The sequence below is a fragment of the Poromitra crassiceps genome (assembly GCF_964638095.1).
Source record: "Poromitra crassiceps genome assembly, chromosome: 30".
NCBI lineage: Eukaryota > Metazoa > Chordata > Actinopteri > Beryciformes > Melamphaidae > Poromitra > Poromitra crassiceps.
Window position 1 is genome coordinate 3154323 of NC_139652.1, and position 18017 is coordinate 3172339.

Below are 18017 nucleotides of genomic sequence, written 5' to 3' on the forward strand. Positions count from 1 at the left end.
AGTAGTTAGTTTTTGAAACGTGTTTAAGTCAGCCATGTCCTGTAGGCTTTTATTCTGAAAGGTTGGTTTCATTTATATCTTTATTTTAAAAGCTAAAGTTTGTCTCATATTTCATGTTCACCCCGCTGCTGGCGTCATCACTGTGTCTGGCCGATGGTGCCTTCAGGTGCTGTGGGAAATGCGGAATTACGGTGACCGCACAGGAACAACACCGGATAGTGAACAACAACATTGATAGAACATGGACAATTTACATGGACATTCTCCCACAGACGTGATCCTACCCCACACCATTATGTCACTTCAATGGACTCTTACTTAATTCAACTTTATAATTTATCGTCATAATTTTATTTTTTTCTATTTGCTCCATCTTGATCACTGCGCTGCATACTGCACAAAGTCAAATTCCTAATTTGTAATCTGATTACTCACTATGGCTATTAAAATAAATCTTGAAAACCTAACTGCTAGTGTGGTTTAAAGTTTGGAGTTATTTTTTATTTTGATTTGTGCATTTACAACTTCTTGCATTTCCCTCCATTTAGGTGTGTATGTGTGTGTGTGTGTGTGTGTGTGTGTGTGTGTGTGTTTTGACCTGACTATAACAAAATGTTACAGAATTCGAGCAAAAAGCACTATAACTCAAAATGCAGAGAGTTAGACATGACGTCACGTCACACAGTTCAGTCGTCAAGAGTTCCAGCATGTTTGTGAACTGGGTTTGGGATGTTTTGAGTCATTTGAACGCGCTGTCACAAACTTGTGAAGCGGGGTTTTACGACGGGACCCTGAACGCAGCACGGGGAGCAACCTGGAAGTTACAGTAAACTCGCCGCAACATCGAGCAGCACAACAGGGAAACATATTATGGGCTGTTTAGTTTCTATTACGGGATGTTTATAGTATATTAGCAATAGTGCAATCTAATATTATGGGATGTTTCGAACTTTCAGTGCGGGATAGACTTGTTGTTCCTGTTGAGACAGTTGATGGAAGTGACTGAGACGGGTCCGTGTGCAGACAGACAGACAGACAGACAGCTCGGCCTGAAGACACAGACAGACAGACTGTGAACAACAGACAGGTGAACAACAGACAGGCCGTGGGGATGTCCTGGGCAGAGGAGCTGGACTTCAGGCTGCTGTTTGAGGAGGACAGCAGCAGGCAGACAGGTCAGTAGGTGTTTTTAGCTGAGATCCGTCAAGCTAGCGGAAGTTAGCACGCGAGATACAGGAAGTTCCAGAGACTTTGCCTTCAGAATAAAAGGAAATGTATGACAAAGGCGTAGTGTATCAGAGCTGCTGTACTGTAACCAGTGTTGGGCAAGTTACTTTCAAAATGTAATATACTACATATTACTAGTTACTTTCATTTGAAAGTAATGTTACTTTACAATATTATTGTCTGTGTAGAGTAACTCATTACTTATTACACTACTTTTGCATTACTTTTACCAAAACAACAGCAGCAGCAGAATGACATCGCTGCCCTGGAACCATCCCAAAAAATAATTTCAACTGCCTTGAAGTCAGTGTAAACAATCCAAAATTCTAAATGTTATTCTTTTCCTTTGTTATCTATAGTGGTAGTTTGCATAATACGCATAATACGTATGTCTGAGCAGAATTTTCTCCAGCCACAGCTATGCCGTTTTACGTGCGATCGGGCTGAAACTTTCAGGGGGTGTAAAGAGCACCCAAGCAGGTGACCTGACGGAGCTGACCTGACCCTAATTACCTAATGATGTAATGTCATCAGTGATGTCACATCCTTCCTGGCTGAGGCTATAAGTTCCGTGATGATGTCATCAGTGATGATGTTATCAGTGATGTCATAGAGCAGGCGAGGTCGCGTAGCGGCCTAGTTGTGTATGCGACATGCAGTGGGTGAGCTGCAGGGCTGGCGAGGCCGTGACTGGGAAATGCTAGTGTATAGAATTGGTGATGTCACTCGAGCACTCAATGATGATGTCATCAGTGAGTAATGTCATCAGTGATGATATCCCCCGATGATGTCATCATTGCTCAAGTGACATCACATCAATAGGTATTTAGGGCAATCATTAGGTAATTAGGGCAAATAATCATAATCATAATCAAAAAATCTGGCTCTGTTAGGTCACCCGCAGGGGTGCTCTTTACACTTCCTGAAAGATTCAGCCCGATCGCACGTAAAATGGAATAGCTGTGGCCGAACACGATTCTGCTCACACACTCAGACAGAGAGACAGACACTTTGCATTCTTATTATAGGATGAATGACCCTTAAAGGTCCCAATTCGTGCCGCTGTAACCTCTTAAAAACGTGTGTCTCTGGTCCATAAAACATGATTCTGGATTAATTTGTCGAAACTATAGCAACCCTGTTCGTTCTGACGGAGTTGTCACTTCCTCATCTCGTCGCTTCCCAAGAATGGTCTGTTTCTATAATATATTCAGAACTAACAGTTCCCATTGGCCGCTGAGGGTGAGCCCGCCCCAGGCTCCCAGCGGCCAATCAGATTAGCGTCCGTGGACCAGCACCCTTAGGGTTGTGTCCACAACTAACCTTAGCAACGAGCTATCGCTAACTTAACGGTTGCTACGCTAAAGAGGACATCTCAAAATGCCTAGACTTACCGAATGCACCTCCGCAGTTGCTGGATCACGTACAGTTGGCGTCGCTCCAGCTAGAAGTGTTAATTTTGTGGCTATAGACAAAATGGTGCAGGTAGCTTGTGTGAGAGAGACCGCGCGCAGTATGTTTAAGGACCCGAGTGACATCACATTAACCCGTCTGGGGGAACAGAGTGTAAGGGGCGTGGCTTGAAGGAGACTGCAGGGGGAAGCTGGATAGGGACAAATCCAACTCTGGCAGTTCTGAGGTTGTGACCACTCATTACAGGGAGGGATGACAGCAGTATATATGCATTTACAAGTAAAAACAGCTTTTGCACGGAATGGGACCTTTAATTCAGTCCACAATAGAGCCACAGACCCACATTTCATGAGATTTTGTCTAATTGTCTCACACCCAAATCTGAGAATATTTTGTATATGATTTAGTCCAGAACTCCTGTCTGTAGTGTAAAGATAACAGAACTCCTGTCTGTAGTGTAAAGATAACAGAACTCCTGTCTGTAGTGTAAAGATAACAGAACTCCTGTCTGTAGTGTAAAGATAACAGAACTCCTGTCTGTAGTGTAAAGATAACAGAACTCCTGTCTGTAGTGTAAAGATAACAGAACTCCTGTCTGTAGTGTAAAGATAACAGAACTCCTGTCTGTAGTGTAAAGATAACAGAACTCTCCTGTCTGTAGTGTAAAGATAACAGAACTCCTGTCTGTAGTGTAAAGATAACAGAACTCCTGTCTGTAGTGTAAAGATAACAGAACTCCTGTCTGTAGTGTAAAGATAACATAACTCCTGTCTGTAGTGTAAAGATAACATAACTCCTGTCTGTAGTGTAAAGATAACAGAACTCCTGTCTGTAGTGTAAAGATAACAGAACTCCTGTCTGTAGTGTAAAGATAACAGAACTCCTGTCTGTAGTGTAAAGACAACAGAACTCCTGTCTGTAGTGTAAAGATAACAGAACTCCTGTCTGTAGTGTAAAGATAACAGGGAAACTATTCTGCTACCTTCTCTGACTGTGTTCACATCTTGTAAATGAAATCAATGTGAAACAGTTCATCCGTTTGCTGGAACCCCCTCAAGAACCCCTGGACACCACTTTGAGAACCACTGATTGATGTGTCTCATTCAGGGCTGTAACTAAAGATTATTTTGCTTTTTGATTATATTTCAGATGAATCGATGAATCATTCGTCTATAAAATATATAAACTGATGACATGACAGATGTCCGTCACAGCTAAGTGAGTCCACAGTGATTTTTCAGATTCCTCCTCAGTCTGACCAGCACTGCAGACACAAACAAGCATTCATTCAATGAGATGAAACAGAGAACAGAACATGTCTGGTATTTGTACTGATAAATCATTAAACCGATTAAGAAAATATCAAAATTATAAGAAAAGAAAAAAGAAAAAGAAGTACTTCAGAATTTCACTTACTACTTCAGCATTTTATTTTGAAAGTTGTGAATGGAAGTTGCTTTTCTTATTTTGTGAAATTGACACATCTGCTACAACTGTCATCAATTTGAAGTAAACTTTTCAATGTGAATGAGTTGAACAGGATAAATCAGCTTGCTGAAGACAGACGACTGGACAGTGTATTTGAAGAATTGATCAGTATTGATTAGTATCGATTAGTATTGATTATTGTTGGACAAGTTGTCATTTGATGTCAGTTAATAGTGGTAATGGTGGTAGTGATAATGCAGCAGGCCAGCAGCCATGACAGGACAGGAGCTACAAACGTTTTAAAGTTCAGGTTGATGTGTTCCTGCTAAGGTTGACAAAAGTATAGATAGTATTGATAATAGGGCTGGGCGATATACCTAAAAAGTATATTGATATCAAATATTTCACATCAGTCAATATCGATAATCATTGATAATGTTTAATGACATGTTTTTATTAATTAAAAAAAACACGAGAATAAAAAGTTTGCATTTAACCACTTTATTTTGAAAATATGGTGGACATTCTCAAGGCACACAGGTAATAATTGCAATGCTAATACTGTCACCCATACACGGTTAGCCCCTTTCGGAACTGTGTCGGCATATGACGTGATCACCTCCCCTCCACAGTCCCTTATGAGACGGTAGACACTCGCGCTGCCCAAGCAATCGAAATCGGAGATACGCACGTAGTTACAAGTGTCACAGAAACATTTCTAAGCCACCTACCAAAGCAGAAGGGTTCATTGCTACTCGACGGCGGGGGTTTACTTTGAAAGCTCCGTGACCATTACGTCACGCTGATGAAGGCTTGACGCTGAAATGTCCGTTGTGCTCTCTGCCCCAGGTGACTACTACATTTTGAAAGGACATTCTGGAGTGCTGGCCTGCTTCTTTCTTACCCTTACGTCACCTCACAACCTGGTTTTCACTTTGAGAAACATGTGGAAGAGGCTGTCTGAGAGAGCCGAGTGGTGCAGTGGTAAGCGCTGTCGCCTCACAGCTCGAAGGTCCTGGGTTCGATTCCCACCTGGGACGCTGTGAACACTGAAGGAATGCGTGCCCGTCCGCATGTCCTCGAGTGCCCACCGCCCGGGTGGGGTTGTCAAAAGGGCCTTTCTGTGTGGAGTTTGCATGTTCTCCCCGTGCCCCCCGGGGGTTTGCCTCATATAGGAACCCCTTCACCAAAAACATGCAATATCCTGGTTGGTAATGTGGTTCCTCCTCTGGTCGTTAAGGGCGCCTGTTCAGAGGGAGGGGAACTGGTTGGTATAGCGTGAACCTCCCACGTGCTATGTCCTACCGGTGAAGCTTCCCCTGTCAGGTGAAAAGAAGCGGCTGGCTAACTGCCCATGTCTCGGAGGAAGCATATGGCCCTACAAATGGAGGTCTGTGGCTCAACTAAATTAGGGTCCTTGATATGAAAAAGATTTAGAATGACCGGATTAAAAACACCATGAAGCACCAGGCCAGCAGGTCACCTGTTAGTTTTATGTTAGGTCACATGACAGCAAGTCACATGAGACCTTCCTGTGCCAGCGGCCAGCGCTATGTGGCCCAACCTACTGTCCTCTAGAGAGAGAGTGGCGTCAGCGGAGGACCAAACTGCAAGACTCATTAGCCAATGAACAGTCAGGAATGGGTCTCGCGCTACTTTTGCATGCTAAAATAAAGCTGATAATGTACAATTTGATTCAAGGGATGAAAAACCCTTTCAGAGTACAACACAAACTGTCTATTTTGCTGCAACTCGACAGTGCTGCTTAATCCAGGACCTTACTTCCTGGAACTCTTGAGAGTAAAAAACTGCTCCATTGGAGTGAATGGAGATGTCGGGACTCTTCTATCTATGGGACTCTTCTATCTATACGGCTCTGGCCCAACCTACTGTCATTCTGCTATAGAGAGCCAAAGTGGAACGTCACTTCCTGCTTCAGCAGCACTGTACCAGAGATTTTCATCCGCCATTTATTTTCCCATAGACATTTCATAAAATGCTTATAAAAATATAGTTTGACTTGTTCAAACCAAACGGTTCATAGATATTTAGAAACAGGAGAGACCGCATAACATTTAACTCGGATGCGGGTTTAAAGAAAATATTTTTTCGATGTTCGAAGTTTTGGTCCGTGTGAAATGTTCTATGGTCTCTCCCGATTCTAAATATAGCTGAACCATTTGGTTTGACCAAGTCAAACTATTTTTTATAAGCATTTTACGAAATGTCTATGGGAAAATAAATTGTGGAAGAAAATGCTGCATGAGAAACCCACATTGTTGCCGGGGGCCAAAAAAATATTGTAATGCTGTAACCTCAAATTTTATCACTAGGTTAAATTATAGAGAACATACATTGCACTTATTCTTCAGCATTTATTGAACATCACTGAAAAACAGCCAATTTAGGTCGTCTCATTGAATGTTCTTCTTAGGTTCCTAAGTAAAATGGTGTGGTTTGTCTTTGACCTCCCTCCGGGCCAGGCAGAACCATCATGAGGGCAGGTTCTGGGCCTAGCGGGTTGTTGTTGTTGTTGTTGTTGTTGTTGTTGTATCACGTAGCGACAGGTACTTTGGAAACACTGGGATGGCGGAAGGGGATCCCCGTCTGAAATGGACGGCACCAATGGCAGAGCTTATAACTCCTACTCAACTTACAACTCTAATAGCAGCCTACTGTCATTGAGTCAGACGCCATCCAACTGCTGTGACTTACTGTAAAGTTCTGTTTTTTTAACCGCCCAGAGTCACCCAGCTGGCGGGTCACGCTGCACCCCTCTACATCCTCCACCATCTGCAAGCTCCACCCCCCCCCCCCCCCCCCCACACACACACACACACACACACACACACACACACACACACACCCTCCACCCCCCCCCCCCCCCACACACACACACACACACCCACACACCCTTCACCCCCCCCCACACACACACACTTTGTACACACACACACACACACACACCCTCCACCCCCCCCCCCCCCACACACACACACACCCTCCACCCCCCCCCCCCCCACACACACACACACACACAAACACACACACACACCCACACCCTCCACCCCTCTCCCCTGAGGGCCAGCTGTTGCATCATAACAGTTGTTGTGGGGGTGTCAAGCAGAACAGCCAGACCTCTCACACCATTTTGCATGTGGTGTGTGTGTGTGTGTGTGTGTGTGTGTGTGTGTGTGTGTGTGTGTGTGCAGGGGCGTCATGCAAGGCAACAATCTGAGGGGGCGAACTGTGGCGCCGCCCGGAGGGCGGCAAAAAATTTGGGGGGTTGGAAGCCAGATTTAGAGGAATATATCTAATTTTAAATTAACAGACTGAGCAGGTGTAACCTTAAGGCTATTTTCCAAACTGCTCAGCCTCCTGGAAAGATCCATAATCACCAGACTAAGTACATTGCCACTGCCCAGGCTCAATGGACTTGACAAAAAAGGGAGACCACATGTTTCAAAGCAATGTAACACAATGTTTATTTTGGCTGGTATTGCCTTTTCAGAAGGTAGAAACCTTTCCTCTAGAGCAGGGGTTCCCAACCTTTTTTGTGCCAAGGACTGGTAGATACATGGGAGAAAAAGTTGCGGACCGGTTGTCAATTCTAATGGTTTTAGTTATATATATTTACTCACCAGGTGGCGACAAAGGGTAAATAACAGCCTTTTGTGTTGTACTGTATGTAGCCTATACAGTATTTATGTTTTTGTTTTAACTACAAACATACATAAACGTAAACTTGAAACTATGTTTCAACTACCATACACAGCCTATAATATTATAGCCTATGTTTATTAAAAAAAAAAAAAAAAAAAAAAAAAAAAAAAAATTTTTTTTTTACCTCTCAAAAATCTGAGGGGGCAATTGCCCCCTCAGTTACAATGGGCATGACGCTTCTGTGTGTGTGTGTGTGTGTGTGTGTGTGTGTGTGTGTGTGTGTGTGTGTGTGTGTTTAGGGCCGTGTGTGTATTAATAGCAGGGTGCGGTGCTGTGTGAATGAACTCACTGAGCTGTTGTAGATAATCTGTCATGTAGTGCTACTACTATCACTGCTACTACTACTACTACTACTACTACTACTACTAATAATAATAATACACAGTAATAATAATAATAAGAAGAAGAAGAATTATATTTTTTTGTAGAACACTGTGTTATAATAACACGGGGCTCTATCTTCCGACAGGCTGTGGACGCCTTGCGCCGTCCGCCAGGTGTTATGGCGAGTTTTGCACCCCCGCGCCGGCAGCATCCCCACATCACGGGAGCATATTGTAATGATTTATACAGAAATGTAACTGTTTAAAAGTGATATAATTGTCTGGTAGACGTGACCTCCCTATTTTTTAAGTTAAAACAGCCCCGAAATATGTTGAGGATGCAATTCTCGGCCGGGATGCGGAAAGGTTCACGGCACGTGTCGCAGACGCAAATTAGAGCCGTGCCAAAATCATCTGCGTCCCAAAATGCCTGCGTAAATGGGATTTTGGCGGTCTTAACTACCAGAAATATTCACAGGCGTGGCCAGGCAATGCTGGGCATTACGTCAATCAAAACCAATCAGATTCCCGTCTCGCAATGGTTGTTTGCGCGAGGCATGCAATATGCTGTAATTCTCTCCATGCGTAATAGAGTGTACTCACTCGTGCAGAGGACAGAGAGAGCTTATTGACAGATAGTATGTGGTGCCAACGACCCTCCGGCTTATGAAGGTAAATAGCCTATGTCCATTGTCCAACAAGTTTTCTCAATTAATTTCCCTCTTTGCGATGTGATAAAAGTTTCTCACTGAGTTATAGTTGATTGCCTCACTGAATTATCTGCTAATACCCAATTTTAGCAGCATAATTTGATGTCTTGGCGTGGCAAGGCTGTGCGTAATGACATATCCAAAAGGAATTCCACTTTCCACTGCGCAAATACCTCTCTGCGCTGGGAGCGCAGCCGTAATCTCCGTGCAGCGCACCCAGCTCAGAGAGGTATTTGCGCGTAAGAGGTCCTTTTCAAAGCTCTTAGCGCAAAGTAATTGCGCGCTGCTGACGATAGGGTAATGCCATCTATCACCACATCTTAGCGCTGAAACGCCTGCTTTGGCATGGGGCAGCCAATGCCCAGTACAATTATCACAGGCATGCGCTTGTGTCCGCCCCCAATTTGCATTGCGCACGGCGTTAAAACGAGCGCAAATGCTAAATTAGCGCTTTTGGGAAGATAGAGCCCACAGTGTTTACAATCATCAAATCAAACGGATAAAAGAAGAAGACAGTACAGGATGAAAGATGAGGACTTCATAGTGATGATAATGGGCTTTCTGGCTGCTTTGCATTGCAAATCCTCAGGCATCATCATTTGCTTACTGTTCTGTTTGTTGTCCCTCAGTTCCAGATGACGTGAGGCCGCCTCCCTCCTCCGGCCAGGAGCCTCCTCCATGCCCCGCCCCCCCGCCTCCCCCGGGGCCCCGGTACGGCTCCCTGTGGAACACCGCCGGAGCCTTCGACTGTCCCAGCATCCAGATCACCTCCTTCACCGTCCACAGCCAGGAGGCGTGCAGCGGGCAGGGCGGGGCGGGGGGCGTGGCCTGCAGCAGGGGGGGCGGGGCATGGAGCAGGGACCAGCTGTACCTGCCTGTGGACGGGGGCGTGCGGGACCCCGCGGCACTCAACCTGTCTCCCTGCAGCAGCCTGTCGTCGCGCAGCGCGCTCTCCGACCTGTCGTCCTGCGGCTCGCTCTCCCACGTCTACGACGACGTCGAGGGCGAGCTGAACGAGGCCGCCGCCCGCTTCACGCTGGGCTCGCCCCTCCCCTCGCCGGGCTGCGGTGGCGGCGCCTATGGGGCGGAGCCCGTCCCAACGCCGGGGGGCGGGGCCTACGGGCTGGAGCCCCTCCCCTCGCCCGGCTGCAGGGGCGGGGCCTTCGGGGTGGAGCTCTGGCAGCAGCAGTACCAGCACCCGCTGGCCTTCTGCCAGACGCTGTCGCCCGGCCAGTCGCCATGCCCCTCCCCCTGCCCCTCCCCCCGCACCAGCATCACAGAGGAGACTTGGCTGAGCCCCCGTCCCGCCTCCAGGTACGTCCAGGACCAATCAGGTGTCCAGAGAGAAGCAGATAGAAACACATTATCTTATCCAATCACATTGTTGATTTGTATTCTGCTCTTTTTCTTTTAAACAGAACAAAAGACTTAAATAGTGTCTGTTATACATCTTAAAGCCCGCCTCCAGTCAGTGTCACCGTTGGTGTTGTATGAAAGCGTACATGTGTGCACGTGCTGTATCAACGCACGTCACCATTTGTGCCAAAGAGCTTAGAGTGATAAGAACCCAAGCCTAAAAGTTTGTTCCACTGCAACATAACGACTGCAGGCACTGTTGTAAAAGAAGCAGAAGAGCGTCTCATCTTGTCTTCAGTATACTCTTTGTCTGCGATCAAACGGAAATGGTGGCCATACTGTTTCCGGTCATATCTCAGTAAAAAAAAATATTTTAGAAGCCAAAATATCAACAAACCGGCCAACAGATATCGAACTGGTTAAAAGTTATTATGGCAGCGTTTTGAGCCTGGTGAGCACTTAGGTAGCAAACGTAGCTGACAGCTTACAGCTAGCTAATGGCAGAGGATATTTACGGTAAGTATTGTATTTACTGTCTTATCATACGTCACTCGTCAGACCATTATAATGTCTGACGCCATCACCCATTTTTACCTACAGCTTATTGTTTGGACAGCAACACATGAAAAACTCATTTCTCGAACTGAAATGAGTTAGAGACAAAATAAGAAGCATGGACATACATACAGTACATTACCAAACAAAGTACTCAAAGAAGTCCTTGAAGAAACTTGCCGGATCCATAACATGACAGTACAGCACTTTGGTTCCTACGTTCCGGCCATAGCCGGAAGTCACGGAGCGAGGTTTTACCACCCAGACTAGGGTGACGGCTACGACGACGTCTACTAACAACCAATAGAAATTCCGCATGATGCCATCATATAAGTAGACGCTAAATGCTAGTAGATGCTAATACATACTTTACGTTACCTCAAGCTCGCTCACAAAATTGGCATCCCCGCTTTCCCCTACTAGCCATGATATGACTGGGTCCACATTCTCCTCCTCCTGATCTTCTGTGGATCTTTTTCCATACACAGAAGTAGGACCACTAATTGCCCAGGCTCAATTCCTGCTTATCTTGATTGTAGCTCCACGCGCGCTGATGATGATAGACTCTTGTGTATTGACGTGCATCTTACCTGCGATCCAGCAGGTGTCATCATTGTACAGTCTATGCACATCAAACCTGACCAGGTTTATTAGAGCCATGTGTGGCAGTCTGTAGCCGGCTTTACTTTATCATTATACTTTTTTCTTCCGGGCACTTTTTATATTTTAAAATATTTTAAATTTGAGCTTTCAACGTGGTTCCAACTCTCACACATTCAGCATGTTCCAGAATAGTGTGCTCTTACTTTTACTTCTAATCACGTTCACTTTTTCCGCTATTTATGTTCTAAAGGTGATTTTTTCCCCAAATAGAAAGGAATGGCGGAATGGCGTCCGGGTAGTGTAGCGGTAGATTCCTTGCCTACCAACACGAGGGTTGCAGGTTCGCGCCCCCGTGTTACCTCTGGCTTGGTCGGGCGTCCATACAGGCACGATTGGCTGTGTCTGCGAGTGGGAAGCTGGATTGGGGGTATGCGTCCAGGTCGCTGCACTAGCGATCGGGGCGCCTGGTTGGGGCGGAAGGGAACTGCTGTCGTGTACTGATGACATCACTAGCAGGAGACGACAGTATAGTGTCACTCTGCGAGGCTAGCAGGCTAGCTAGCTACCATTTGTTTTCTCAGAGGCGGACTGATACAGTGATTGCGGCTCATTATATCACAGCTGTGAACCAATAAGATTGCTTGATTTGAGAGAGCCGTTTTATAATAAACATTCAAATGTTCACACTTCAGTCAGTCAGTTCAGATCTGATCAGACTGGTCACATCTGAACTGACGATTTTTTCCTTTAGAGAGTTAACATGGGTGGAATCTCCTGACCGTCCGTGTTCCGCTCCAGGTCTTCATCCAGACCGACGTCGCCTTGTGGGAAGAGGCGTCACTCCGGCGCCGACCGGCCCGGCCGCTCGCCCTCGCCTCGCCGCTCGCCCAGCCCCACGCTGGGCGCCTCGCCCCGGGGCAGCGTGGCGGACGACACCTGCTGGGCAGGAAGCCCCGTCGGCACCCTGGGCTCCCTGCTGGGGCTGGGCCAGCAGGCGCCGGACGTCCCGTCTAAGACCAGGCGCACGGCGGGCGGGTTGCCAGGCGAGCTGACGGAGCTGAGGAACCTGCTGGATGGTCCCGGGCAGGAGCGGGACAGCCTGGCGGAGCTCTTCCTGCCTGTTCCTTCACACTTCAGCTGGAACAAACCCAGACCTGGCAACCCGCCTCTGTTCAGGTGGGTGGAGGAGCTGAGTGATGTTTCATTACTCATCAGCTAGTTATTATCAATCTTAATTATGTTAATGTTCAAATCCATAAGGAGCAGAGTGCATTTGTGTATTTTCATCATGCAGTTAATACATGGCAGTGATGGATGGTGTAAATCAGGCAGACAGGGTGGGGGGAAGCGGCTAGCTAACAAACGCCAACAGAAGGAGATCAGAAAACAAGGAGGCTTGCTACTAAAATATGAGCAAATACAAACAGAGGGAATTAGAAATAAAGGCCTATCTCTAAAAGCCTGCTTCCAATAAAGGCCTGCTACCCTCTGCAGCTGAGCTAAATGAAGGCCTGGGCCAATATTAGAGGAAATATGGTTTTTCCGGGGACCCATGGAGTGCCCCGGACCCCACTTTGAGAACCAGCACTGGGTATAGTACGTATGTCAGGGGTGCCCAATACGTCGATCGACCGGTCGATCGCGAAGGTAGTGTGGTCGATCGCGACAGATAGAAGGTAGTGTGGTCGATCGCGTGGCATTGGGGAAGATTTTTTTTTTTTTTTTTTTTTTTTTTTTTACTGTTTTTCCACTGTTTCCACTGTTTTTCCACTGTTTTTCCACTGTTTCCACTGTTTTTCCACTGTTTTTCCACTGTTTTTCCACTGTTCCACTGTTTTCCACTGTATACTCAGTGTATATATATATAAATAAATATGTTTGGTAGATCACTTTGACTTGGTCATTTTAAAAGTAGCTCCCAAGCTGAAAAAGTGTGGGCACCCCTGACGTATGTGATCAGTACATGGCCTGTGTGTCCCCCTCCAGGCCATCCTCACCTCCCCCTGCAGACTGGCCCCTGCCCGGGCGCTGGGAGGGCCTGGAGCTGCAGGTGGAGGTGGAGCCGCGGGGACATCACCGCGCACACTACGAGACGGAGGGCAGCCGGGGCGCCATCAAGGCTGCTGCTGGAGGACACCCCACAGTCAAGGTAACCTACACCAGCCAATCAGAGCTCACCACAGTCAAGGTAACCTACACCAGCCAATCAGAGCTCACCACAGTCAAGGTAACCAACACCAGCCAATCAGAGCTCACCACAGTCAAGGTAACCTACACCAGCCAATCAGAGCTCACCACAGTCAAGGTAACCTACACCAGCCAATCAGAGCTCACCACAGTCAAGGTAACCTACTGTACACCAGCCAATCAGAGCTCACCACAGTCAAGGTAACCTACTGTACCCCAGTCAATCAGAGCTCATCACAGTCAAAATAACCTACACTAGCCAATCAGAGCTCACCACAGTCAAGGTAACCTACACTAGCCAATCAGAGCTCATCACAGTCAAGGTAACCTACTGTACACCAGCCAATCAGAGCTCACCACAGTCAAGGTAACCTACACCAGCCAATCAGAGCTCACCACAGGCAAGGTTCAAGGTTCAAAAAACGTTTATTTCCCCGAGGGGCAATTTGCTTTGCAGACTGTAGTCCAACACGATACATAGGCAACAACAATACATCAGACATACAGTAATACAGCACAGGATGGATCAAAATCACCTGACTATCACCATAAATCATGGAAAAAGAAGAGACACGATGACATCCATGGTTATAGATTGTTTAAAAACATAATGGCAGAAGGAACAAAGGACAATCTAAATCTATTTGTCTTAAGCTGCGTTCACACCGACCTATTAAAGTTTTTTGCTGGCATCGAGTTTACTTACGAAGTCAATCCAAACGAGCGATTGAGTGTATATCCGCCCGGGAGAAAAATCGCTGGGCGTTCGAGCGACAGAGACAGAGCGATAGGGAGAAAATTTGCTCGTCGCCCGAGATGAAATATCCCAACTCGAGCGAAAATACGCTGGCAACGCTGTTCAACGCTGATTGGCTGCCGTGTGAGAGTGAGTCAAGGATCACACTGGCTTGGAACAAACCGCTGGTTTATACCAGCGGTTTGCATACCTGCATACATACCTGCATACGTACCTGGCCCAAGGCAAACGGCCAATCACAGCTCTCGTGCTGGTCACGTCAATGCCGCGGAGTCACATTTTCGAGGAGCTGCACGGCCCCTCCGCCGAGCTGCGCCGACAGGCCGGCCAGCTGCGGCACATTCGGCAAGAGGTTTGACGCGGAAGTAATAATAAGGCTTTACATCACTGATGACATCACAATTGCTCGAGTGACATCACTGATGACAACACAATTGCTCGAGTGACATCACTGATGACATCGTGACTGAACGGAGGAGAGGGGGGGTGGGAGAGGCTGAGAGGAGGATCAGGTTTTACAGAATGTAGGGAAACAGTGGATTGGTAAATCCAGAAAGAGGCGGTAATGCAACATAAAGGATGCCAACTGCCATAAAACACCACAGAAGAAGAAGAATCGTGACTGAACCACACCGAGCCCACAGACAGCCAATTTGAACTAAGATATCACAACTGATCATCACATTAAATAAACTACCAAATATGAGTAAAAAAAGTTCACAACTAACAGAGCTCAAAAACAGCCAATCAGGCTACTCAAATCATTTCTCAGGACTGTGGGGGTGTGGCCACATCACGTCATGCCGAACACATTCTTGCAGCACCTGGCTACAGGGAAGAGAGAGGGGTTGTTATGTCGATGCTGCTTTCTTTCTCCTAATGATTGGTTGAGATAAAACTCTGCCCACTTTAAAGTCGAGCTGAACCCAAAAATGACTTTTCTTTTCTTTTAGTTCAAATACCTGGGTATGCAGTGCACCTATTTAATAATGTACGCAAGAAAAATCACAAAAATCTAATTCCTTTAGTTTTTCACATTTGGTTCACATCAAAAGGTCAGACAGACAGACGACAGACACGTGGTTCAGTCTGTCCTGCATGGTATTTCTGGTGCAGCAGCAGCAACTCTCTCTCTGTCTCTCTGTAGCTCTCTCTCTCTCTCTGTCTCTGTCTCTCTCTGTCTCTCTCTCTCTCTCTGTCTCTGTCTCTCTCTGTCTCTCTCTCTGTCTCTGTCTCTCTGTAGCTCTGTCTCTCCCTCTCTCTCTGTCTCTGTCTCTCTGGATGTGGATCAAGGCCTCCGTCAGATGAAACTCACACCAGGCAGGTTATTCTGGTGGAGCAGCTGAACCTTTAGTTCCAACACCTCGTCAGCACAGTTAATATTTTTGCAAACAGCAAATCACAGTATTTATTAATTGTGCTTAGCTAGACTTAGCCAAACACATATCTGTAAAGTCATCTGAGACAGGCTTGTGAATTAGGGCTATACAAAATAAACTTGACTTGAACGGGCACGAGCATGTCTCAAGAAAGCTGCACCACGGACACAAGCATGTCTCAAGAAAGCTGCAAGAAACAATTGCCCCATTCAGACAGACACGTTTTGAACGGGTGCTGCGCTAGTCACTGACAATGACAGAAGGAATAATCCTGTCTGACTGTCCTGTGTCTCCTGTCTGGCTGTCCTGTGGCTCCTGTCTGACTGTCCTGTGGCTCCTGTCTGACTGTCCAGTGTCTCCTGTCTGTCTGACTGTCCTGTCTCCTGTCTGACTGTCCTGTGTCTCCTGTCTCCTGTCTGACAGCTGCTGGGGTACAGCGAGCAGCCGCTCAGCCTGCTGGTGTTCATTGGCACGGCCGACGAGCGCTCCATCCGCCCTCACGCCTTCTACCAGGTACACCCCTAATCCCAACCCTTGACCCCAACCCCTGACCCCTTTAAGCCCAACCCCTAACCCCAACCCTTTGAACCTAACCCCTTTAACCCCTAACCCCTTCAAGCCCTGACCTCTAACCCCTTCAACCCCTGACCCCTTTAAGCCCAACCCCTAACCCCTTTAACCCCTAACCCCTTTAACCCCTAACCCCTTTAACCCCTGACCCCTTCAAGCCCTGACCCCTAACCCCTTCAACCCCTGACCCCTTTAAGCCCTGACCTCTAACCCCTTTAACCCCTGACCCCTTCAAGCCCTGACCTCTAACCCCTTCAACCCCTGACCCCTTTAAGCCCTGACCTCTAACCCCTTTAACCCCTGACCCCTTCAAGCCCTGACCTCTAACCCCTTCAACCCCTGACCCCTTTAAGCCCTGACCTCTAACCCCTTTAACCCCTGACCCCTTCAAGCCCTGACCTCTAACCCCTTCAACCCCTGACCCCTTTAAGCCCAACCCCTAACCCCTTTAACCCCTAACCCCTTTAACCCCTAACCCCTTCAAGCCCTGACCCCTTCAAGCCCTGACCGCTAACCCCTTCAAGCCCTGACCCCAACCCTTTGAACCTAACCCCTTTAACCCCTAACCCCTTCAACCCCTGACCCCTAACCCCTTCAAGCCCTGACCTCTAACCCCTTCAACCCCTGACCCCTTTAAGCCCTGACCTCTAACCCCTTTAACCCCTGACCCCTTCAAGCCCTGACCTCTAACCCCTTCAACCCCTGACCCCTTTAAGCCCAACCCCTAACCCCTTTAACCCCTAACCCCTTCAAGCCCTGACCCCTAACCCCTTCAAGCCCTGACCGCTAACCCCTTCAAGCCCTGACCCCAACCCTTTGAACCTAACCCCTTTAACCCCTAACCCCTTCAACCCCTGACCCCTTTAAGCCCAACCCCTAACCCCTTTAACCCCTAACCCCTTCAAGCCCTGACCCCTAACCCCTTCAAGCCCTGACCGCTAACCCCTTCAAGCCCTGACCCCAACCCTTTGAACCTAACCCCTTTAACCCCTAACCCCTTCAACCCCTGACCCCTTTAAGCCCAACCCCTAACCCCAACCCTTGAACCTAACCCCTTTAACCCCTGACCCCTAACCCCTTCAACCCTAAACCCCTTCAACCCTCGACCCTTAACCCTACCCCATCCTCCTTCACGCCTTCTATAAGGTGCACCGTGTGACGGGCAAGACGGTCACCACCGCCTGCCAGGAGAGGCTGCTGGGAAACACCAAGGTCCTGGAGATCCCGCTGCTCCCCGAGAACAACATGGCCGCCAGGTGACACACGCTTTACCACTGATCTCATTTAAGACTGATACTGTGATTTTATTAAAGGGTCAGGCTGGTGTTTTTAAAGGGATACTCCACTTTTTGGGGAGTTTAGCTCATTTGCCACATCCCCCCCACATAACCAAGATACACCATGCCTTACCGCAGTGATACTCAACTTGCGGCCCGCGGGCCGATGGAATTGCAATTTTTTTTTTTTTTTTACAGTGCACTTGAACGCAACATGCAAGAAACCCGCTGAATAAGTGTCCAAATGTTCATGTCATTCTGGCCAATACACCACTTCTGTTATAGCATTTCAGTTTGGAATATGGAATATCTTTCAATAATCTATGATTTAGCTGCTAAATTGTCAAATACTGACGTCTGCTCGCTACCCAGGCACTTATGTATGTACTTAACCTAACTAACTTAACCTAACCTGGGGTACAGTGGCGCAGTCGGTAGCGCTGTCGCCTCACAGTTAGAAGTAGGGATGTCAACCGATAACCGTTTAACCGATAATCGACCGTTAGAAC

At 47.3% G+C, this 18017-nt stretch overlaps 1 protein-coding gene across 2 annotated transcripts in view; it reads left to right on the forward strand.

Moving 5' to 3' along the window:
* The first annotated feature begins 831 nt into the window (after positions 1 to 831).
* nfatc3b (nuclear factor of activated T cells 3b) overlaps positions 832 to 18017 on the forward strand; it is a 26878-nt gene continuing 9692 nt past the window's right edge. For both annotated transcript variants that reach the window (XR_014553872.1, XM_083662930.1), the window contains exons 1-6: positions 832 to 1175; positions 9454 to 10138; positions 12137 to 12514; positions 13325 to 13487; positions 16085 to 16174; positions 17378 to 17487. Coding sequence is in view for 1 of the 2 variants with exons in the window: in XM_083662930.1 (XP_083519056.1) it covers positions 1112 to 1175; positions 9454 to 10138; positions 12137 to 12514; positions 13325 to 13487; positions 16085 to 16174; positions 17378 to 17487 (1490 nt within the window). In the remaining variant the exon portion in view is untranslated. The remainder of the gene's footprint in view (positions 1176 to 9453; positions 10139 to 12136; positions 12515 to 13324; positions 13488 to 16084; positions 16175 to 17377; positions 17488 to 18017) is intronic.